The sequence below is a fragment of the Sceloporus occidentalis genome, unplaced genomic scaffold (genome assembly GCF_023333645.1).
Source record: "Sceloporus occidentalis isolate IW3139 unplaced genomic scaffold, rSceOcc1.0.p SCAF_471, whole genome shotgun sequence".
Taxonomy (NCBI): Eukaryota; Metazoa; Chordata; class Lepidosauria; order Squamata; family Phrynosomatidae; genus Sceloporus; species Sceloporus occidentalis.
Window position 1 is genome coordinate 212,097 of NW_028317451.1, and position 23,457 is coordinate 235,553.

Consider the following 23,457-nt stretch of genomic DNA (forward strand, 5'->3'; position numbering starts at 1 on the left):
CTGCGCCCGCGAACCTCTGAGATCCCGGCGCACGTCCGCCTTGGTCCTACGGAAATGTAGGTCGCATTTAAGCCCTGCGGGGAGACGGCGCGGAGCCCTGCCCCCGATCCCTGCCCGTGTAACACCCCCCGGTTTGTCTTCCGATATCTGCCCCGTTGTACAGCGCTGCAGAGTATGACGGCGCTATAGACATCAGTAAATAATAACGGCTTGCCCTTCCCATCGAGCCATTATGTTCACATGTTAAAAGTTAAAGGGTTAATTAAAAAAGCAATTGAGCCGTAAAGGTTCCGCGAGTCCTCCGGGACGATCCACCTCCGGGCAGAAGCCGCCGGGGGGGGCGATGAGAGGCGGGGAACGAGGCGCGGAGGGAGCCGGAGGAGATTATGGATGATCCGACTTCTTTATACGAAAGCTTTATTACTTATAACAATAAGAAGGGGACACGCGAGGCTTCACGCCGACGCCGCAGAGAGCTGCCGGGGGCCACACCGCTAATTTCCTAACGAGCGAGGAGCCACTTACTTTAGTGATGAAATAAAGGGGACCAAGTTAGATACAGGGGGTGAGAGATCATTATGGGGGTCCGGTTAGATAAAGGGGGTGAGAGATCATTATGGGGGGTGCGGTTATAGGGATTTGAGATAATTAAGGGGGGGCAGTTAGATATAGGGATGAGAGATGATCACGCTGGAGTCCGTGTTGTGAATTAGAACAGCGAGTAGCCAATGGGAGGTAAGCAGGGTGCAGACTCCATCTCCCATTGGCTGCACACGGTTATTGCCATTGCCTCACGTCATCGTATAGGGAATATAGGGATGATACGTCGCTCCGTCCTCATCATGCAGAGAATTCCTTCGCCGCGAGCTTCCGACCCCCCAACATCTTCGCCCCCCCCCCCCCCCCCCATTTCTTCTGATCCTTTCCGGTGATGCTTCCGCTCGCCCCCCCCCCCCAGTTTCGCATGTTATTATAGGAGTAATAAAGGAGAAACGAACGCGGCCCCCGGGGGCCACCAGCTCGCGTTTCTTTAATAAAGCCTTTTATTGTCAGATGACGTATATCCACGGAACCCGTTTATACATATTATTATTATTATTATTATTATTATCGGATAAATAAACTCTGAATCCACATAAAAAATTAAATACAACATCCCGGCCGCGGCTCGCGGGTAACGGCCGCTCCGGCCGCAAAATAGAGTTCTGGCCCTGTGACTTTTTTTGTGATTTTCGTTGGCTTTCTGTGGATTACGAGGCTCATGAAGCGCAGCCGACACATTCTCGGGGGGGGGATTGGCAAGGAAGGGGTTAATGTCGGAATCTTAACCGTGATACAAAAATACAGCATATTGAGCTCTGCGAGCGAGGAGGAGATACAGCATATGGTTTCCAGCACGTGGTCTCGTTTCAGTGATTCCGCCCCGATTCATCCTCCCCATCGCCCCAAACATGCCCAGGAACCGGCATCTCTGGGGCAATCAGGGGACCGACGCACGGTCGGCCGTCACACCCAGATCCAGGGGAATTACAACTCCTACGACGCTCAGCAGGCCTGATCATCACGGAGTTGGAATGCCGCATCGGGGGGCTTCGCGGGCTTAAACGGGGTGGGCAGAGATTGTGGGTGAAGCATTCAGCCCCCCGCGGGGGTAACGTGCAGCCCCTCTCTCTTTATCCAGACTGTTTAACACCTGAGTAGAGTCCTTGCTGCCCCGCGGACAGACCGTTACCCGCCACCTCTCAGTTTAACCCCGCGAGTGCCTGCCGGCACTCCGAGGGTTAAAGCGCCGGCCCTCACAGCGCCCGGGGGATGATGGTGAAGGGCACGACGGGGCTGCTGGCCTCCAGCTCCAGGGCCGTCAGGAAGCACTCGGTGGCCGCGTCGTCGTGGCCCTGGGCTTGGAGGACTTCCCCGAGACCGTTCCACACCTCGTGCGCCGCCGAGTTCACCTGCACCGCGTCGCGCAGGATCTTCTCCGCCAGACTGTAGCGGCCCAGATGGTGGAGAATCAGACTCTGCAACACAGAAGAAACGGATCGTCAGTAACTGGGGGCAAAGAAACAAATCCCCCCCCCCCCCCCAACAGTAACAATTACCAGCAGTTATTCCGCCCCAAACACCCGCAACGTCCTCCGGACCCTCTAGAGTTACATTCCGGCCTTTTTACTCCTCCTGTACTTTGTAATAAAATCCCCTCCTGTACTTTGTTAGATCCCTCTATGTATTTAAATGCCTCCCCCTCTCTCTCTCTCTCCCTCCCTCTCCCCTCCTCCGACTCTCTCTCTCGCGCAGGAACATAAATCCTCCAACACAGGAGGCGTGTGACGGGGGACACGCGTGCCTCACCTACCGGACTCTCCACCATGCGCCTACTACTACTACATAGCGCCATCATATTCCGTAGCGCTGTACAGCGGGCATTAAAAGCTTTTATTATATAAATGTGTGATTCCGCCCCGGGGAACTTTAACCCCTGATGTCATAGGAAGGTAGAATCTGACACGGATGAACACGGGTTTATAAATAGGTCCCGTGAATGTGCAGAGTCAGTGGGTCCGTGTAACGGTCATATAACTCACACGCTTCCTACGGGGGGGGGGATGGGGGGGCGTCAGGACAGCCGGAAACGCGCCGGGTCTCTCTATTTTATTACATTTATTATAATACGCAGAGTAAAGACCCCCGTTCTGATTGAGCCCCCGCATGCACACAGGGGATTTAAAGGGCCGGCTCGGAGGGGAGGGCCAGGGACATTCGTGGTTCAACCGGCCAACCTCGGCCCCTGCAATTTTACAATACGGAGGGGATTTTTCCCATTTATTTTGATAAAGTTGTCATTTTTTATTTTAGAATTAAGGTGAACTCCACGGACTTTATTGTTTCGGATCGCAGGCGAGCAGCTCCGGTGTCACCGCGCATGACTGTGCCGGAATAGCGAGGGTCAGATGGTCAGCCTTGTGCTCATGCAGAGCTTGCCGGTCACTATTTGGTTAAGAGGGCCTGCATATCTGGAATAACCGGTGCAGCCAGTCACTGCAAACATACCGTGGGGAGCGGGAGATCCCGATCAGATTGCAAGCTCCCCGGGCAAAAAATATTTTACCCTGGAGGAAAGTTATGCCCCCCTGACGTGAGTGATGTGAGTTGCCGCGCATGAGTTACATTTCGGTCGGATTAACCCGTTAGGTGCCAGGGGGGAGGCTCAGAACTTAAAGGTTGGGCACAGAGGCGGCCGGCACTGATTGGCCGGTTAAGCGTCAGCCACTTCGCGGTCGCCCTGATATAAAAACTCCAAACAGTTCTGTAAAGGGTTAATGATTAACGGTCCAATCCGCATCCAAGAGATTCTGCAGCAGCTGCAACCGTCTCCGGCTATTTATTACCCCAAGGAGCAGATTAACGCAAACCTGACTGCCCTAAAACCACCCACCCCAGGGCACAAAGAGCAAAAATAACAGCGACATATTGTGCTGGGCGCGAAGGCAGGGCTCCCACTCCCTGCACCAACTACTATCCGAAATCAAACAGTGAAAATAGGGCGACCCCTTCGATGAGCCAAGTGTCTCGATCGATCAGCTCGCCTCTGCCCAGAGAACCGGCCGCGGATCTACTGTCTTTTTAACCCTTTCAAGCAATAGATGAAACCTCTGACTTGATGGCGGATCGGCCCCCATCTAGTCGTCCGAGAAATCGGGGTTGGGTGCGTGGTCCGTGAGCCCCGACGGGCCCGCTTGTACATCGCGCTGCCGTGTGAGCGATACAGACCCGCGATGGAGACGGGCGACAGGTCACAGAGGTCTCGCGCTCACTCACCAGCCGCTGCATGCTCTTCACGTGAGTGGGGCTGATGGACAGAGCCTCCTCGTACCAGCGCTTGGCTTCGTCCACGTTGCCCCGCAGCTCGGCCACTTGGCCCCTCATGTACAGAACGTTGTGGGACACGGGGAAGAGGTTGGCCGCCTCCTGGATACACGCGGAGGCCTCGGCGGGCTTCCCGATCCCGATGTACACCTCGGCTGGGGAGGAATAACAAAGCCAATGAAGAGATACCCGCCAGGAGCTCAAATACTTATTACATATCAGATAAACAGCGTGCTGGGGGGGTCTGTGGTCATGTCGGGTGCAGACGTGGAAGAGGAGTGCGTCTCGGGGTCAGGCCGGCCGGGTAATCTCCGGGGAGCCATCGGATCCCGCGGCGGTCTGTAGATACGCGGCACTCGGATAACCCGCCGGCCCCCGACAGCCTCATGTTATCAGGGAGGTCACATGAAGCCCTTAATCATTTAAAGGGACGGTAAGCGGATCCAAGCTGGGGATTAAATCTCCCGAGTAACCCCCCCAGGCTCTGTCGCACTGGCAGAGGGGGGGTCCATCGAGATATGAGAAGACCCCCCGCAAAACCATCCTATCCACAAATACGCCCGTAACGGGCGCGTCACACGGCTGTAATTCCACCGATAACCCGGGGCCGGGAGGTCAGGAGACCGCCGAGTCCTTCATACTCAGGAGCTGAAATTTCACACCAATCATTGTTCCTGCAGATCCCTGGACACCCAATCCGACGGCCGCTTCCTCGCTGCCCTCCTGTTAGCTCCATATCAGTCCCCTGGCAGATCGGCCCCGTCCGGCCCCCGTCTAGTCGCCCGTTTCTCCTGCTGTAAAGACTCAAACCTTAATCAGTGGTTGGTCTCGTCTTAGATTCAGGAGCCGTATGTCTATCCCATGCATGTTTAATACCCTCACTGTATTACCCTCTACCACTTCTGCTGGGAGGCTGTTCCGCTTATCTACCACCCTCTCAGTAAAACTTCCGTTCCATCTCAGCCTCTAGTGTTAGATTCCGGTCTCTTGTTGTAACTTTTCCTGTCGTTTGATAGGCTCTCTCCCACCCGTCTATATGTTTTAGTACCCGCGGCATACTGAGGGCCCCGCGTTGTCTGTCAGCGCTCCACAAGCTGTTGGCGCCATATCAATGAACAATAAGATCAAGATACCGCCCGTGTATGTAATGAAGGTGAGCTTTGCCTCCATGCCCCCCCCCCCCGGGGTAATTAAAGACCCCCCCGCCCGGGTCACTCACCTGCGTGGAGCCAGATCTGGGCCAACGTCATCCAGGGGTGGAGAGGACCCTGCTTGGGGGCGCTGCTCTGCAGAGAGGACGCCACCTCGGACAGCGCCTGCTCCACGCGGGACGCAGCGATGGACGTCGCGTGCACAGAACCTGCAGAAACACGCAACACGTCAAGAGGGACACGGGAGAGAATACACGCAGCCGTCACACAGCCCCCCCCCCCCCCCCCCCCCCGTGGAGAGACGCTGATCGCCACGGAATTATGTGAGTGAGCGTCACCGGGGAGGAATAACGTTTCCGAGAACAAAGCGAGAATACAAAGGAAGCTCCGTTATCCCGAGCCTTAAAGAGACCGCCCGGGAAACGAGACGGCAACCAGACGGCAACGAGGACCCCTTCCTCCCCAAGCAATCTGCTGCAGGCGCTGGGATCAGAGCCGGGGAGACGGCGAGTGTCAGCGAGTTCTGCCAATCATCCCCAGTAATGCCAAAACATAACAATCCATATGCAGTGGCGGTGTACAAAATAACCAGGCTTTAAACCAGGGGGCAATTCCTACGCGTTTTAACCCATTGCTACCGGCAGCTACAGGGTTAATGCAGCACGATACGGATGTTAATGCAAGAAATCACTAACTTAACATATAGCGATTTAACCCGTTCAGCACCGGACAGCCGCACATTCTAACAAGCGGTGGGTTAGGTTACCGTATAACGAAAGAGTAAATACATTTAACCCGTTCAGCACCACATTCTAACAAGCGGTGGGTTAGGTTACCGTACGCATCTGGAAGGCGCAGGAGATTGGACGGGCTATCCTCCCGAAAAGCCTGGATCTGCTCACCCCAGTGGCACCAGACGGCCCTAAACTACGGCCCCTGAGCAGAAGAAAGGCACGGGTGACACAATGTATCCAACGCCCATTACATATATTCTGATCCGGACAGAATAGCGCGCTCTCTAATGGGTTAATTTGGGTGGTTGGTGCTAATCTTTGTTTCTACCCCGACTGCTGCTTTGCCAAAGGATTTAGTGATGGGAGTTGGAGGCATCCAGGCGCATGTCACGCACCCCCCCCTTACATATTATGCAGCAAAAGCCGCAGCACAGCCCCCAAAATAATAATTTTTATCACAAATTGTAACTAAAGGCAAGCCACGGCAAACACAAGAACCCCCAAAACTCTGATAATCCGCAGAACGACCAGCAAAGCTTTTTACTTAAACGATGATAAAACGTTACTAGTATTTAGGTTTGTGTGAATGAATGAGCGTTAAATCGGCCAATCAGGAGTCTCTGAGGATTATCAGAGGACGGGAGGAAGCCCCCCCATTCACGGCAGAAAACCACGTTACAGTAAAGGAGATCGGACGGCCCGCCGGAGGGCTCGGGGTCCGCGGAGGCCTTTAGTGGGTGCTCGGGTTTGGGAGAAGACAGAGGAAGATGGGTAGAGACATAAAGGTGGAGAGGTGAGTCTGGTCTCGAGAGGGAAGAGGAATCAGACGCTAAAAGAAAAAAAAAAAGGAGAAAATAAAACCTAAAGAAGCATGAAGGCGGACGGAGCGGGATTATCAGGAGCCCCTCGCCGGGAGTGCGGCCCTCGATCCAGGCGTCAGGGCCGGAGACAATGAAAGTATTAGCCAGGGTCTCCCCAACATGAGCCGTTCTCACGCGGTGTATTCTGCATTGGGGTGACCCCAAACCTAGCTGGGTAACGAGGGTCCACTAGGCGACACACAATGAGCAGGAAAGGGGGGATTCATTAAGAATGAGCTTCTGTTGGACTGGATGGACAGTCAGCCGAGCAGCGGGACGGACGCAGTATATACCGGTATATATATATATGTGTGTATTCGTTTATCAGATAATATCAGTGAATTAGGCTGCCGGATTCACGTGTATTTTAGGTATCGTGGAGGTGCAGACCCGCTGCAGATCACAACTCACATAACGCTCAGCCATTTGCAGCCGCTGGATGTCAGCTCCTCTGCTTGGCGAACATCGCTAGACGTCCGGATGGTCGGCACAAAGCAGCTCTCCCCGTCCTAGCGAGCGGCCGCGTGCCTCAGGGTGAAGGTGCGCTGGCGGAGCTCACACCTGCCTCCCCGGGCTTTACGCGGAGCGGGCCGGGGGGAAGCCGCGGGGGTCTCACCTGTGTCCGGGTCGCTGAAGTCCGGCAGGCTCATGGTGTTCAGCTGCCGTCTCTCCGCAATCGCCCTGTCCAGCAGGCTGCTGCCACGTCCCGAATCACTGCCACACAACACGGGACAATGAATGCCACAAACACGCCAAGACCCGGGCCCCGAGCGCCAAGACCGGGCCCCCGAGCGCCAAGACCCGGGCCCCCGAGCGCCAAGACCCGGGCCCCCGAGCGCCAAGACCCGGGCCCCCGAGCGCCAAGACCCGCTGTATCTCAGCAAAAATACCCAGAAAAACAAAAGCCGCTTTACCTGGGGTTGGTCAGGTTGTAGCAGGACTTCCAGATCTGAAGCATGTGTTTGCAGGTGAGGAGGGCCTCGTCCGGCCCCCGGCATAACGATTCCAGCTTGGCTTTTGAAAATAACAAACTGTAACAAAAACAACAACAACAATTAGCCGGATTCAGACCAACGAAAAAAAACAACAAGATTTCCTCACAAAACATTGAGACAAAAAACATCCTGCTTAAATCAAACATATTTATGACATCACACTCGCTATTACATCACACTCACTCATTTATCATATCCCACCTCGTTGTGCCCCGACAGCCGCCGCATCCCACCCCGACAGCCGCCGCAGCCAGCCGCCGCAGCCCGCCCCGACAGCCGCCGCAGCCCGCCCCGACAGCCGCCGCAGCCCGCCCCGACAGCCGCCGCAGCCCGCCCCGACAGCCGCCGCAGCCAGCCGCCGCAGCCCGCCCCGACAGCCGCCGCAGCCCGCCCCGACAGCCGCCGCATCCCGCCCCGACAGCCGCCGCAGCCCGCCCCGACAGGCGGCCTTACCCCTTTGCCTGCCTCCCCGACGTACTCACGTGAAGTTCTCGGGGTATTCGCTCAGCGCCATGTCGATGATGTTCAGGGCATCGTGGTAGTGTTTCTGCGCGGACAGTAAGAGCGCCAGCAGATGGAGGGAGTTGACGTCGTCGCCCTGCAGTTGCAGCGCTTGCCGTACGTACCCCAGAGCTTCTGGAATCTAAACGACATGTCCCGTTAACCCCTCGTGCCACCGGCGTTACGCCACGTACCATACGTACGGACACATTACTCACCTGTCTGGATATGGCCAGCTGCAGAGCCAGGTAAAACACGGCCAGGTGATCGGTGGGAGACAGACTGTGCGCCCTAAACAGAACAAAACGTTCACAAATTAAAGGAGCGCGCGGGCGAAGATCGCGGGAGGGGGCATTCCCGGGGCGGCTGCCCCCCCCCCCCCACCCCGGCCAAGTAGAACGGGGTCCCTCTTAAAGAATTAAACGTTCATTGAACGGGGCCGTACGTCCGGCGTGACCGAGCGTTCCCGGGAGCCGGTCACCGCACTGGCACCCGTTAATAAACTACGGGGGGTCCGCGCCCAGCTTTATTGGATCGATTCGTTTCAGATCGATCTGTACTATACAATAGAGCGCGAGCGGCCCTGCTGAGCTCCACGGCCCAGAGCTGCTTCTCTGCAAACAAGCGGCTCGTCTGTGTTTAGCGCTGAGATCCGTGCAAATTACCCACGGAAACCGCCGCTCCGCGTAAACATGTCATTTACACGCCAAACTACGTGTTTAGGCAGCAATCAAAAACCCGTCTGACTCCCGGAAGATACGGAAACCTGTAATAAGAGATTTTCCGGATTCCAGGCAGAGAAACGACGCACCCGCCAGTCCCCCGTCTCTTCAGCTCTCGGGGTCTCCCTGTGCCCACCCGCCAGTCCCCCGTCTCTTCAGCTCTCGGGGTCCCCCTGTGCCCACCCGCCAGTCCCCCGTCTCTTCAGCTCTCGGGGTCTCCCTGTGCCCACCCGCCAGTCCCCCGTCTCTTCAGCTCTCGGGGTCCCCCTGTGCCCACCCGCCAGTCCCCCGTCTCTTCAGCTCTCGGGGTCTCCCTGTGCCCACCCGCCAGTCCCCCGTCTCTTCAGCTCTCGGGGTCTCCCTGTGCCCACCCGCCAGTCCCCCGTCTCTTCAGCTCTCGGGGTCTCCCTGTGCCCACCCGCCAGTCCCCCGTCTCTCCAGCTCTCGGGGTCTCCCTGTGCCCACCCGCCAGTCCCCCGTCTCTTCAGCTCTCGGGGTCTCCCTGTGCCCACCCGCCAGTCCCCCGTCTCTCCAGATCTCGGGGTCTCCCTGTGCCCACCCGCCAGTCCCCCGTCTCTTCAGCTCTCGGGGTCTCCCTGTGCCCACCCGCCAGTCCCCCGTCTCTTCAGCTCTCGGGGTCTCCCTGTGCCCACCCGCCAGTCCCCCGTCTCTTCAGCTCTCGGGGACTCCCTGTGCCCACCCGCCAGTCCCCCGTCTCTCCAGCTCTCGGGGTCTCCCTGTGCCCACCCGCCAGTCCCCCGTCTCTCCAGCTCTCGGGGTCTCCCTGTGCCCACCCGCCAGTCCCCCGTCTCTTCAGCTCTCGGGGTCTCCCTGTGCCCACCCGCCAGTCCCCCGTCTCTTCAGCTCTCGGGGTCTCCCTGTGCCCACCCGCCAGTCCCCCGTCTCTTCAGCTCTCGGGGTCTCCCTGTGCCCACCCGCCAGTCCCCCGTCTCTTCAGCTCTCGGGGTCTCCCTGTGCCCACCCGCCAGTCCCCCGTCTCTTCAGCTCTCGGGGTCTCCCTGTGCCCACCCGCCAGTCCCCCGTCTCTTCAGCTCTCGGGGACTCCCTGTGCCCACCCGCCAGTCCCCCGTCTCTCCAGCTCTCGGGGTCTCCCTGTGCCCACCCGCCAGTCCCCCGTCTCTCCAGCTCTCGGGGTCTCCCTGTGCCCACCCGCCAGTCCCCCGTCTCTTCAGCTCTCGGGGTCTCCCTGTGCCCACCCGCCAGTCCCCCGTCTCTCCAGATCTCGGGGTCCCCCTGTGCCCACCCGCCAGTCCCCCGTCTCTCCAGATCTCGGGGTCCCCCTGTGCCCACCCGCCACTTAACTCACCGCTGAAACGCAAGAGCAGCTTTCCTCTGCAGATCCTCCTGCACCCCTCGCAGCGAGGCTGCAAAACAGACACAGCGTTTAGAGACAGACAGCGATATTCCGCAGCCGCGTGTGTGCAGGACGTGAACGGGGGGCGCGCGGGATGTGAACGGGGCCCTCAGGGGCCACATGCCCTTTAGCTCACAGACTTGCATAGCCATTTCTTGTACCACTCAGCTCTCAAACAGTTAAATGCCATTGGAGAGACAAAGCAAAATTAGTAAAGCGGGGACCACTGACATTTGAATTTGGGGGTCCATCAACCGGTGCCAGACCTGGAATACAAAGCTAACAACCTGCCGTTGGCGTCCGGCCGCCCCCCCCCGCCTGATAACTCACCGTCCGAAGCCTGCAGACTGTAGGTGAGCCCCAGGGCCAGGAAGCCTTTGGCCCGAAACTCGGAGCTTTTGTCGCCGCAGTCAACGACCATTTTGGCGAAACGTTCGGCTTCATCCAGCTAAAGAAAAAAATATTAAAGTCTAATTCATTAAACGGACCCTCGGTACCGAGCAGCCGAGTCTGGAAACTTTCTCCCGGCTCCAAGGCTCCTTCTCCCTCTCTCAGAAGACATGGGTCGATTGTAAGCTCTTTGGTCAACACTCTCATTCCACATCCCCAGAAACTTGCCTGAGCCGAACACATGATATACTTATACTCAAGTGCAATAAGCCGGGATTAACCCCTTTCATGCCGCGTGCTCACCGGCTCCGAGCAGCTGCCGGCCGGCGGAGAATCGCCGCGTCTCGTTGAACTCACCCAGTGCAGCGAGCCCATGCAGAGTTTGGCCGCTAGAAGCGGTATGGTGGCATCCTCGGGCTTCAAGCGTATGCATTCCTGTAAAACCTTCACGGCTCGCGCGGACTGGACGGGCCAACCGAGGGAAAGAAACAAGACGGGGAATCATTAACCGAAAGGAGAAGCCCCCCCCCCCCCCAACCTACGACCGGGCGTTTAACGGACGTCATTAACCCCCCGCAGGTAGACGGGCGGCTGAACTCCGTTTGAACGAACCCCGCAGATACACGCAGGCAGAATAAAGTCGGGGAATTCAAACTGCAGCTCCCCTGCAGACTCCTGATTTAACAAAGAGACAGACGGAGCGTCGCCGTTACCTTTCCTGCGGCCATCAGCGAGAGAGCAAACTGATACCAGAGGTGGAACTCTTCAAACGCAAACTTCATGGCTCTCTCCAAACACTGCGAAAAAAAGAACAAAATCAGGAAAAACACGGAGTTCGGTCTGCAGATAAATTCTAGAACATCCCAGCACACGCACACACATGACACAGACACACGCACGCAGACAGGCACACACGCACACGCTTCTACTACAGAGAGCACAGCCATTAAAGCTCGGCCATTAGAACTGCTCCCAGCTGGGCATTATTAACTAAACGGGGCTGAGGCTCGATGGTTTCTCTTGCTGTCCGGGATTGTATCTGATTGGAACCGGAGCTTTAGATTAATTTGCTGCGGCTTCATTTCCGATCCCAACATAAACACGAAGGCTTTCGGTATTTTAGTATTCAGTTCCCGGCTCCGATAAACTCCACGGCCGTCCGTCCGATAAAACCACAAAGAAAAACTATCCAGGTGATATCCGAGCGAGAAAACGCGTCTCCCGGCGCTCTGTGCTGTCACCGATACCCCCCGGGGGGTAAACGTGCGCTCCTTCCGACCGTCAGTCTGGAACTCTATATTGTGACGGCTGCCCCCCCCACCCCCCGGAGTTTAATCTCTCCGTCACTCATTGCTGGGACTTTCTGAAAGAGGTTAATTGTTTTTGGGGACTGTCCATATTCAGACCAAGATGATTTTTAAACGATACCTAAAATATCCATATATTAACCCAAAAGGTAAAGTGCTCAAACAAAACATTACTTGGACTCTCCATTGAGATAAGCAAATAAACACAATCGTGTCCTTTAAATGATCCACCTTACTAGGGCAGCAGCCTATCAGTGCCTGTTTTAGTGTCACCTGACTATTAAGCGCCCCCCCCAATATTTTACGTGATTAAAGGATTACTTCTGGGAGGGTTTGGGTGTTCAGCGGCGCGAGGAACGATGTTTGTGACGCTGTAACTAGCGACGTGTCGGATTCAGCAGAGTAGGTGGAACGGCACCTTTAATCTTTTAAGCTCTTTATCCCGCGGAGGAGCGGGGGCCGGCGGCCGGACGTACCTCGGAGAGCATCTCGTACTGACCCCGGCGGCCCAGGGCGATGGTCAGCAGGTCGTACACCACGGACGCGCTCTGCAGGCTGATGATGCGATCGTTCTTGTGCTCGGGGATGCGGCTCAGGACCGCGTCTCTGTTTGCCTAAAACCGGAACAAACGACACAAAGAAGGCGAATATTCCAGAAACCCTTTTTTTTCACACCATTTTTACACCGGTGACACTCGGACTCTCGGCCGGCCCCCGAGACGGAGCCGGCAGATTCAGCCTGTCTGTCCGGTAAAAGTCCCTGAGGTGTTAACCCATCGGTGCCAGGAGATCAGTCGCCCGGCCCGCTCGTGAATACCGGCCGCCGTCATCCCGTCGCTGACCAAGCAGGACATTTAACTGCCAGGGAATAGAAGCGCATCTGCCTCGGCTCAATGCCCCGGCACCCCGGAGCATCAAATCTCTGTAAAGCCCCGTAAAGGGGCGAGCGAGCCGGCGAGGGACCGGGTAACAGATGCGCCGACAGCTGCCGAGCGCCATGAACGGGCCAAGTTCTGCAGGAGAGCGTCAAGCCCCTGGCCGAGGGGTGGAAATCTGCCTCCTCCTTGGGGATAGGATAACATGGCTGACTATGGGGTACCGGTGGGCTCATCACACGCTACCCCTTATCACGACAATAACAGGGTGATCGGCAATATCTGCCAATATACTGTACACCCACCTCTGCTGGGCGCAGGACCCCTATCGATTAACACACCTCATACACACATAGCAGTGCTGAAATGGCTGTGACTGATCCCGTCGGCGTGTCAGGGGCCAGCAACCGAGAGCAGGGGCCCCTGTGGGGCCCGGATGAATGACTTACCATGGACTCGCTGATCAGGAGCAGCAGAAGAGCCTCTTCCGTGTTTTCCTGGGGGCAGAAAATGCTGAAGAGGCGGAGATAAAACGAAAGACGAATTACTACATCACCGCTTCATGCCAAAGCCCCCGCCGGCACAGAAAGGGTCTCCCGGCTTCTACTCATTCCAGAGCAAGCGATGTATAAATGCCTTTTCATTATTCTGTGCAGATTACGGGGAAACGCGCTGGGGATGAATTGCAGGAAGGAAGCGCGTTTCACGGGGACAGAAGCGCCCGAGTAAATGCCCCGGCACAGGGGAATCCCGCGGAAACCCTCGGCGGGTCATTTCCCAGCCGCCAAACAATTACAAGGAAAACGGGGCCAAACTTAACTATTTTATTATTAAAGAGCATTTTATAGCCTTTCCATGCGCAGGCACACAGTCAGAGGGCATTTCCATCCAGCGGGGAGGGGGTATTAAGGGAACAGTGCCATCAAATAAATATATTTCTGAACCCCATCTGCCTCTCAGGGCAACAAGCCGGGTGCTTATACCCCAAAGCACCTACTTTTCTCCGGCGTACACGCGGGGTCTCCGGCTGAGCGTGTAGCTCTTGGTGTTCAGCCCCTGGCGCAGCGGGTCATCCAAGGGGCATTGGCTCGGCGGATCCTCCAGGGGGTTCCAGTAACTTTGCTCACACATCCCACGTAGTAAGATCTCGGCCAGCTGCCGGGCGATCGTCTGAAACGGGCCGAAGGGGCCGAGCGTTACACAAAGCCTTTCATTAACATCTGTGGCCAATACCAGGGGGATTTACAACATTTACCCCCCAAAGGGGGCATCTGAAATAATCAGAGGTTTCTACCGCGGCCAAAAAAACCAAACAACAGAAACTGAATCTCTGATAATGTGCATCGTGTAAAGCATTCTGCTTGGCTTTCCTGTTGACGGCGGACCAGGGGCCACCTGCGGCCCCCAATCTGGGCAAGCAGTTACTGCCAGGAAGGCGAGACCAGGGAAGACGCAAAAGCACATGGGGGATTCTGACGGGGACGAGAACAATGATTTAAAGGGGCAATCGGGTATCACGTGCATCAAAGTGCATACGACGGATGTCCCTTAAATACAGGGCTGTCCAAGCGGCCAGTGACTCGGGGTCGGTACGATGCCGGCCAGTGACTCGGGGGCGAGGACTCGATGGTCGGTTGTGATGACGGCCAGTGACTGGGGGGCGAGGACTCGATGGTCGGTTGTGATGCCGGCCAGTGACTGGGGGGCGAGGACTCGATGGTCGGTTGTGATGCCGGCCAGTGACTGGGGGGCGAGGACTCGATGGTCGGTTGTGATGCCGGCCAGTGACTGGGGGGCGAGGACTCGATGGTCGGTTGTGACTTGGTGGTGTGGCAGCTTTACCATTCTCAGGTTCTGGGTGGTCCGGGTCTCCACGGCCCTCAGGATCTCGCGGAATCGGCCAACGCCTCTGGTCAGGTTCCTGGGAACAGAGAGGAGACGGGGATTATCTCGGACAGGTCGGATTTTGCTCAGGGCTCCTTCATCGACAATAAAAACCTCGAGGGAGGGGGGGTCCGGGGGCAACAAACGGATCAGAGCAAGATTGGCTCATGGGGCGGCAGCAAGACGCTCAGCATCGGGGCCGGAGCTAGATCCGTACGATTTACACAGCACAAGGTAGAACTACGGCACAACCGACGCTCGTCGACTAAACGCAGCGTCATTTAGTGTACAGTTTAAGACCTAGGATCGAGCAGGACGGGGTTAAACAGCAGGGTATTCATTCTGCATCTCTCTATCAAATGAGCTTTAATGTAAATGTTGCCAGCAAACATGAGAACATCTGCCCCCCGCAGGCGACCCGTCCCAAAGGCTCTGCTCCCCGCTGTACTACTCCTTTAAATAGACCAGGAAAGCTGACGGCTGGCGGAGGAATAACGGGCGCGCGGGGTCTCCATGACTTTCCACGCAATCCGTCAGCCAAGGCGTTGGGGGCTCCCGGGTACACGAGAGGTTTATCGATCTGATCTTTCATCCCACCTGTGAAGCGGTGAAATGACTGAGAAAGCCCCTGCGGCCCCTGGGGACGGGGTGAGTGCATTTATCTGCTCTCAATCCATCGACGCGAGCCATTAGTGACCGCAGGCGATCACAACGATAACCGCGTAGACAGGCGAGCTTCCCATAGAACGTGCTCAGATGAGACGGCCCCCCCGGTACGAGAGAATCCCCTCCGCAGCCCCGGCTTGGATTTGGATTAAATTGTTACACAAAGCTAAATTGCCATAGCAGCAGAACAATGTTCGTTAACCTTTCCGTGTTGTTTTTAGACAACCACAAGCTTGTTTTAGTTAATCAGCGCCTGAAAGCCGCAAGTGCGTTGGTTTCCTTCACCGACGACCTCCGCGGCAGATATGTTATATGATCGTTATTAACCGGCAGTATACCCCCCCCCCCAGCTTCGAATCCATTTAAAGGAACGCCGTCTCTGTTTTTTTGGGTTGGTTTGTCTGATTGATGTTAAGCTCGGCCCAGGACTTTAACAAAAACGGCCTCTCCTGTCTCCGGTGGAAAGGGGTCGTTGTACAGCGCTGCGGAATACGACGGCGCTATACGGAACAATAAATAATAGTAATTACAGATAATATAGACGCGGGGATCTCTGCCGAGACGACGTTCGCTACGAGTTTAGCAAACGCTCTCGTCTCCCAGTCCTCAATATTTGCTTAGCAAATGAATGCGCGCTGCTTAACCCCTTCACTGCTCATCCCGGTCTTCAAAGCCAATGGGCACAGCAGGCACTCTTTCCCCATTACGGGGGCCGCTTGGTGCCCCTCTCGTGCATGCGCGCAGATCTCCATGAACGCGGTTGGATAAGCACCTACACAACACGATCGGCGCTACGAATCCGAGCCTCGGAGCCGGCAGGCCGGGGGGGCTGAGAATTTGGAAAGTTTGTCAATATGAAAAACTACAATGAATGAAAAAAGCCTGCCGTGGAAGCCAACTCCCATCACGCCCAGCGTATAGACACGGCAGCCGGCGTGGCCCTCGGACGGCTAAACACACGGAAGGCACCGGTTTCCACCAATCCCAGCGGCTCCCAGGTTTGAACGTTCATTAAATGAATACAGAAATCCATTCTCTATTCATTTCAACAAAAAATGGTTTATTCCAGATTCTGCCGAAAGGTTTTGACTATTTTGTTTGTTTTTTGGGGGTTTTTTTGGCTAAAAACCCCAAAAACAAACATTAGCAGGAAGAAAGGGTTAAAGATGGTCTTGTGCAAAGAGCTAACGGTCCTCTACATGGTGGGTGCGGGGGGGGGGGTTACAGGGAATACATACTGTTCATCTCCGTGAATATGTATCCTGCAGTTATAAATACAGACAGGTAAATAAACAACACGCGTGACATCATAACCACACAGATACACGGATGCCGGCTGGCCGCAGGGAATCCCATCACTCCCAGGCATCGAGTAATAAATTGGGAGTCATCAGATTTAAAGACAGGGGCATGTTTAGGAAGCCCAGACGTTTAAGTAATGTGCCCGTTACATGCAGAAGGTACGTGTGACGTGTAACATGTATGCATTAACAGCGGCCTCTTTAATAATGTTTTTGGGGGGAGACGCAGTACTTTTGATCTGTTGCCCCTATTAACACATCGAGCGAGTCTGAACTTTTACCCTAAAAATTTTCGTGGCCCCTGCTGGCCCCCCACCGACGGGGGGGATTGTGTCAGGCTGTTTAGAGTCCCATCAGAGCCTAACGCACGGCATGCGGGATCACGAAGCTCCGGCTTACCCGTTCTTGAAGTAAATGACATGCGCGCGCTGCAGCCCAGTCTCCAGGAAGAAGTTCAGCTCCTGGTCGGGGGCCACGGGTCCCGGCTTAGGGCTCCTGTTCTGGATATTGGCTGCTTGGACCTGAACGAGAACCAGAACTGTGTTATTAACGACGAACACCAATCAGGGCATCCCCTATCCAGCCCTTACCTCCCCCGCCGGGCGGCCGCGCACCGACCTCGATTCAGGGGGTTCATTATGGGGTTCCCTATTTTTCTCTGACTTCCATTAACGTTCGGCCAGGCTGCGGAGAAGGGCGGTTATTTCACCCCGGCGCACGTCACTCACCCGCTCGATCTCTTGCAGGTAGAGGAGGGCGATGTCGCCCGCTTTCTCGTAGCAGGTGATGATCTCCTGGTCGCGGTCGACGTGCAGGCTGTTGGTAGAAGAAGAATTTGGCAGCTTTTCCAAACACAGCCCTGGAAGAGAAGGACAGAGATACTCGTTATTACTCTGCGCGCGGACGGCGCAGACTGCGGGCTCTATTCACTAAACGGAGAGCTTCAACACCCACGCTTCACCGAAGAGCCAGCGCAGGCAGGTTACTCCGGCAAAAAAAAAAAAAGAGCTGAGCTGGCCCTGCACAATGTTTAATGTATAATCCAACGGGTAAAGAGACTGGGAGTCTTGCGCGGGGGTCTCGGACCGCCGGCATCTCCAGGCCAAACATCAGAGAAGCCGCGGCCGGAGGCTTAACGCTTTACGAAGTCAGCCTCTAATGCCCCGGATTAGCAGGGGGGGGGGTAGGCTGAGCGCTCGGCAGGTGCCAGGCAGGGGAAAGTACAGAGACCCTCCAGAGCGAGCCCTCCGGCCCCCGGGGGCCACACCTTAACCCTTCCGCTAGCAGGACGGCATCTCCGATCGCAGTCGCCACGGCCCCCAATCTGTCAGCTTTCAGTCATCATGAAAATGGAAGGAATTAGGAAAGCGGCGGCATTCAGATAAACGGCGGATTCGGACCTAAAACCAGATAACCATCCGATAACGCGGAAAAAAAATGCAAAAAAACCCACAAAACCCCCCAAAAGACTGAAGAGAAATGACTATTTATGAAGAGGAATTCTGGTGCATGTTTAGTTCAGTAGGAATTGGTTGCTATGGTGATTGTTTCTCATTTGCCCCGGGAATTAGATTGTAAATATAGACAAAAATATTATCCTAAAATATTTATAATAAAAAAATTAAGAGATTCCACGTTAAAGGAAGTAGGGGGTCCCGTGTACGGACCCCCCGTGTGCCAACACACAGCCAGCTTCTGACGGACTGAATGACCAAATCCCAGCACCCCCCTGATAAACGGCCAATAATACTAATAATTTGATCCAAAAAGTGCAACTAAAAGGTTTTTCCAGCGGAATTAAACGAGGGTCTCCTCGCTGTCAGGGGGCGACATTAAACCTGCGCGTCTCCTGACTGCACCCCCGGCACAACCTTTCCTTCCTATTTACTAACACGGCCTATGGAGAGAAATGCCCCAGATGACGTAGCGGCCGCCCCAAGTGCCGCCACATTACAGGGCTGTGAAAGTTGGATGAGGATTGTGGGAGCAGTGGATGTGGATTGTGGGAGTAGCGGATGAGGATTGTGGGAGCAGTGGATGTGGATTGTGGGAGTAGCGGATGAGGATTGTGGGAGCAGTGGATGTGGATTGTGGGAGTAGCGGATGAGGATTGTGGGAGCAGCGGGTGAGGATTGTGGGAGCAGTGGACGTGGGAGTAGCGGATGAGGATTGTGGGAGTAGCGGATGAGGATTGTGGGAGCAGTGGATGTGGATTGTGGGAGCAGTGGATGTGGATTGTGGGAGTGGCGGATGAGGATTGTGGGAGCGGCGGGTGAGGATTGTGGGAGCAGCGGGTGAGGATTGTGGGAGCAGCGGATGTGGATTGTGGGAGTAGCGGATGAGGATTGTGGGAGCAGCGGGTGAGGATTGTGGGAGCAGCGGGTGAGGATTGTGGGAGCAGTGGATGTGGATTGTGGGAGTAGCGGATGAGGATTGTGGGAGTAGCGGATGAGGATTGTGGGAGTAGCGGATGAGGATTGCGGGAGCAGTGGATGTGGATTGTGGGAGTGGCGGATGAGGATTGTGGGAGCGGCGGGTGAGGATTGTGGGAGCAGTGGATGTGGGAGTAGCGGATGAGGATTGTGGGAGTAGCGGATGAGGATTGTGGGAGCGGTGGATGTGGATTGTGGGAGTGGCGGGTGAGGATTGTGGGAGCAGCGGGTGAGGATTGTGGGAGCAGCGGGTGAGGATTGTGGGAGCAGCGGGTGAGGATTGTGGGAGCAGCGGGTGAGGATTGTGGGAGCAGCGGGTGAGGATTGTGGGAGCAGCGGGTGAGGATTGTGGGAGCAGCGGGTGAGGATTGTGGGAGTAGCGGATGAGGATTGAAACTGCCTTCCCCCGCTAGGAGATGAAGTCTCTGGCCCCGGGCGGAGGGTAAGTAAAAGCCATGGACTGAACGCCTCTCATTATAAACGTAATCCGTCCGGCAATTACTTACCCGGCGGCATTAATGCGGTAATAGTATTAACGGCCCCGAGAGGACAGGCCCCGGGTCACAGCGCCCCCTGCTGCCCAGACTCACAACCTACTGGACTCCAGTCTGTCAGCCCCACCCCCATATCCCAGGGGACGCCGGTAGATCAGACCCATCCGGCCCGTCTCATCGGCCCCCCGGCGGAGGCTCTGAGGGCTGCGTGCGCTGTATATACCCCCCCCCCGGTCCCTACCTCTGATGGCGAAGGCTTCCGCTATCATCCTCAGCTTGTACGGCGCGCAGGCCACGAGCTGCAGGTCGTCCAGCCCCATCCTGCCGTAGGTGGCCAGCGCGTCCCGGTACTCGCCCTCCACGTAGTTCAGTTTGGCCATTAGCATGTTGGCTTCTTGCATTAGATCTGCCTGTTAACACAAAGTAACAAAATACTGTTAAAATACCACAGCTGCCGGGCTGCCGCGCACCGTCTCCACCTCCGCCCGTGCTGGGTACCGGCTCTGGCAGCGTGAAACCGAAGTGCTTGCGATCAGTGGGCGGAGGAGTGGGTCGGCGGGGAGTATCCGGTGCATGCGCAGCACAGAGCCGGAGATGCGCTCTCCTATAAGGGAAATAACCGGGGGGCCGGAAAGACGAGACCCCCATAAACACGCAGCAGAGGTATCTGTCTAAAAAGAGACCGCCGTGTGGAACAGAAGAGGGGTCTTCTGGCGTAGAACATATACAGACGAACAACGTTTCTAAACATAACGTTTCTGGAGCGATAAATATTTACCCCAGAGAGGAGCATTTCGTAAAGAAGCGTATTATTTCAAGTAGAAATCGGCCCCATCCGGCCCCCGTCTCTCCTGCTGTAAAGCCTCAAACCTTAATCAGTCGTTGGTCTCGTCTTAGATTCAGGAGACGTATGTCTATCCCATGCATGTTTAATCCCCTCACTGTATTACCCTCTACCACCTCTGCTGGGCAGCTGCTCTATTTATCAACCCAAAAAGTCGAGGGTTGGTAAAAACTGTTTTAGAATTCGTCTTTGTGGAAGAGGTAAAAGCTGGAACGGTTACAGAGACGGTCCTGGGACGTTTATCCGGCACACGGAAGAGACGCCAAAACAAGCAGGACACGCTACAGACATGTTCCACGCCACGGGCTGTACATATTAACCCTTCGCTGCAGGGCCGGAGTATGCCACGGAGAAAATAAAAAACAAATACAAAATATTATTATTATTACTATTTTGTAATATATATTTATTATTACAAATAATGTCATAAATAATAGTAATAATAATATAATTTGTAATTATTTTCAATAATAATAACAATAATGTTATAAACAGCAGATACAGTATAGATTATTATTATTATTATTAATATAAATAACAGCAGATACAGTATAGATTATTATTATTATTATTATTATTATTAATAATAACAGCAGATACAGTATAGATTATTATTATTATTATTATAAATAACAGCAGATACAGTATAGATTATTATTATTATTATAAATAACAGCAGATACAGTATAGATTATTATTATTATTACTATAAATAACAGCAGATAAAGTATAGATTATTATTATTATTATTATTATTATAAATAACAGCAGATACAGTATAGATTATTATTATTATTATTATTATTATTATTATAAATAACAGCAGATACAGTATAAATTATTATTATTACTATAAATAACAGCAGATAAAGTATAGATTATTATTATTATTATAAATAACAGCAGATACAGTATAGATTATTATTATTATTATTATAAATAACAGCAGATACAGTATAGATTATTATTATAAATAACAGCAGATACAGCATAGATTATTATTATTATTATTATAAATAACAGCAGATACAGTATAGATTATTATTATTATTATAAATAACAGCAGATACAGCATAGATTATTATTATTATTATTATTATTATAAACAACAGCAGATACAGTATAGATTATTATTATTATAAATAACAGCAGATACAGTATAGATTATTATTATTATTATTATTATAAATAACAGCAGATACAGTATAGATTATTATTATTATTATAAATAACAGCAGATACAGTATAGATTATTATTATTATTATTATAAATAACAGCAGATACAGCATAGATTATTATTATTATTATTATTAATAATAATAACAGCAGATACAGTATAGATTATTATTATTATTATTATAAATAACAGCAGATACAGTATAGATTATTATTATTATAAATAACAGCAGATACAGTATAGATTATTATTATTATTATAAATAACAGCAGATACAGTATAGATTATTATTATTATTATTATAAACAACAGCAGATACAGCATAGATTATTATTATTATTATTATTATTATTATTATTATTATTATTATAAACAACAGCAGATACAGTATAGATTATTATTATTATTATTATTATAAATAACAGCAGATACAGTATAGATTATTATTATTATAAACAGCAGATACAGTATAGATTATTATTATTATTATAAACAGCAGATACAGTATAGATTATTATTATTATTATTATAAATAACAGCAGATACAGCATAGATTATTATTATTATTATTAATAATAACAGCAGATACAGTATAGATTATTATTATTATAAACAGCAGATACAGTATAGATTATTATTATTATTATAAATAACAGCAGATACAGTATAGATTATTATTATTATTATTATTATTATAAATAACAGCAGATACAGCATAGATTATTATTATTATTATTATTATTAATAACAGCAGATACAGTATAGATTATTATTATTATTATTATTATAAATAACAGCAGATACAGTATAGATTATTATTATTATTATTATTATAAATAACAGCAGATACAGTATAGATTATTATTATTATTAACAGCAGCGTTCTGAATATTAATAATAATAATAATAAATGCTCAGCGAGCCCCCCCCCCCGTACCTTCAGGTTCCCCCTGTCCAGGACGGCCGTCAGGTGCTTGCGGACGTCGATGAGTTTGGGCCGGGGCCCCCGGGGGCCGACTCCTTGTTTGAAGGGATTGTCCTTGAGGTGCTGCTCCAGCTTGGCCTCCCCCGTCAGCAGCTCGGCCATGTCATCTGCACACAGAGAGCCCCCGTTACACACAATACGACAAATACCGCAGCACCTGCATTATGTCAGGTGTAGCAGTGAAAGCCCCCATTATCACAGGTGTAGCAGTGACAGCCCCCATTATCACAGGTGTAGCAGTGACAGCCCCCATTATCACAGGTGTAGCAGTGACAGCCCCCATTATCTCAGGTGCAGCAGTGACAGCCCCCATTATCTCAGGTGCAGCAGTGACAGCCCCCATTATCACAGGTGTAGCAGTGACAGCCCCCATTATCTCAGGTGTAGCAGTGACAGCCCCATTATCTCAGGTGTAGCAGTGACAGCCCCCATTATCTCAGGTGTAGCAGTGACAGCCCCATTATCTCAGGTGTAGCAGTGACAGTGCCCCCCTGCATTAACTCAGGTGTAGCAGTGACAGTGTCCCCCTGCATTATTTCAGGTGTAGCAATGACAGTGTCCCCCTGCATTATCTCAGGTGTAGCGGCGTCCTTTGTGCAGCAGTGTTTGCTTTCCCCGGTTCCAGGCCGCAGTCCGGGGGCTGTAGTTACCAGTCCTGACCGTACCGTTGGAGATGAGCTTGGCGGAGAGCTGCCGGACCAGCTCGTGGATCCGCTCCCAGTTGGCTTCAGAGCGGCAGCGCTCGATCTCCAGCTCCAGCCGGGTGCCGGCCTTCCGGGCCGCCATGGGGGCAGAGGGGACACGGAGGCCGGGGTCGCTGGGAGGCCTCGGTGCAGGGAAAGGCCTCGGAGCGGGGGCAGGCCGGGGGACGCGGTCACTGGGGGGCCTCGGGACAGGAA

At 53.1% G+C, this 23,457-nt stretch overlaps 1 protein-coding gene across 3 annotated transcripts; it reads right to left on the minus strand.

The window, feature by feature from the left end:
• Positions 1-1,796: 1,796 nt before the first annotated feature.
• LOC149271719 (tetratricopeptide repeat protein 7B-like) lies at positions 1,797-23,344 on the minus strand. Of its 3 annotated transcripts, XM_089507175.1 has the most exons (22): positions 23,224-23,344; positions 22,511-22,665; positions 19,793-19,961; positions 17,354-17,484; positions 17,025-17,146; positions 16,563-16,586; positions 14,617-14,695; positions 13,772-13,944; positions 13,224-13,287; positions 12,376-12,513; positions 11,306-11,389; positions 10,950-11,054; positions 10,533-10,650; positions 10,155-10,212; positions 8,324-8,396; positions 8,087-8,247; positions 7,524-7,640; positions 7,212-7,323; positions 5,380-5,416; positions 5,084-5,224; positions 3,817-4,019; positions 1,797-2,018 (listed from the first exon to the last, which is right to left on the minus strand). In XM_089507175.1, the coding sequence occupies exons 1-22, from the start codon at positions 23,342-23,344 to the stop codon at positions 1,797-1,799; spliced, it is 2,607 nt and encodes an 868-aa protein (XP_089363301.1). The 3 variants fall into 3 exon arrangements, with proteins under 3 accessions (XP_089363301.1, XP_089363302.1, XP_089363303.1); XM_089507176.1 differs by lacking the exon at positions 16,563-16,586; XM_089507177.1 differs by lacking the exons at positions 5,380-5,416; positions 16,563-16,586 and having other exon boundaries at positions 7,226-7,323.
• Positions 23,345-23,457: the final 113 nt, after the last annotated feature.

Excerpts from the sequence above, each read along its gene's own strand:
- LOC149271719 (XM_089507175.1), bottom strand. The coding sequence starts at position 23,344 with ATGGCGGCCCGGAAGGCCGGCACCCGGCTGGAGCTGGAGATCGAGCGC. Across the intron at positions 10,213-10,532 it reads CAGTCTGCAGGCTTCGGACG|CCTCGCTGCGAGGGGTGCAG; the intron begins GTGAGTTATCAG and ends TCTGTTTTGCAG. Across the intron at positions 8,248-8,323 it reads AGCTGGCCATATCCAGACAG|ATTCCAGAAGCTCTGGGGTA; the intron begins GTGAGTAATGTG and ends CATGTCGTTTAG.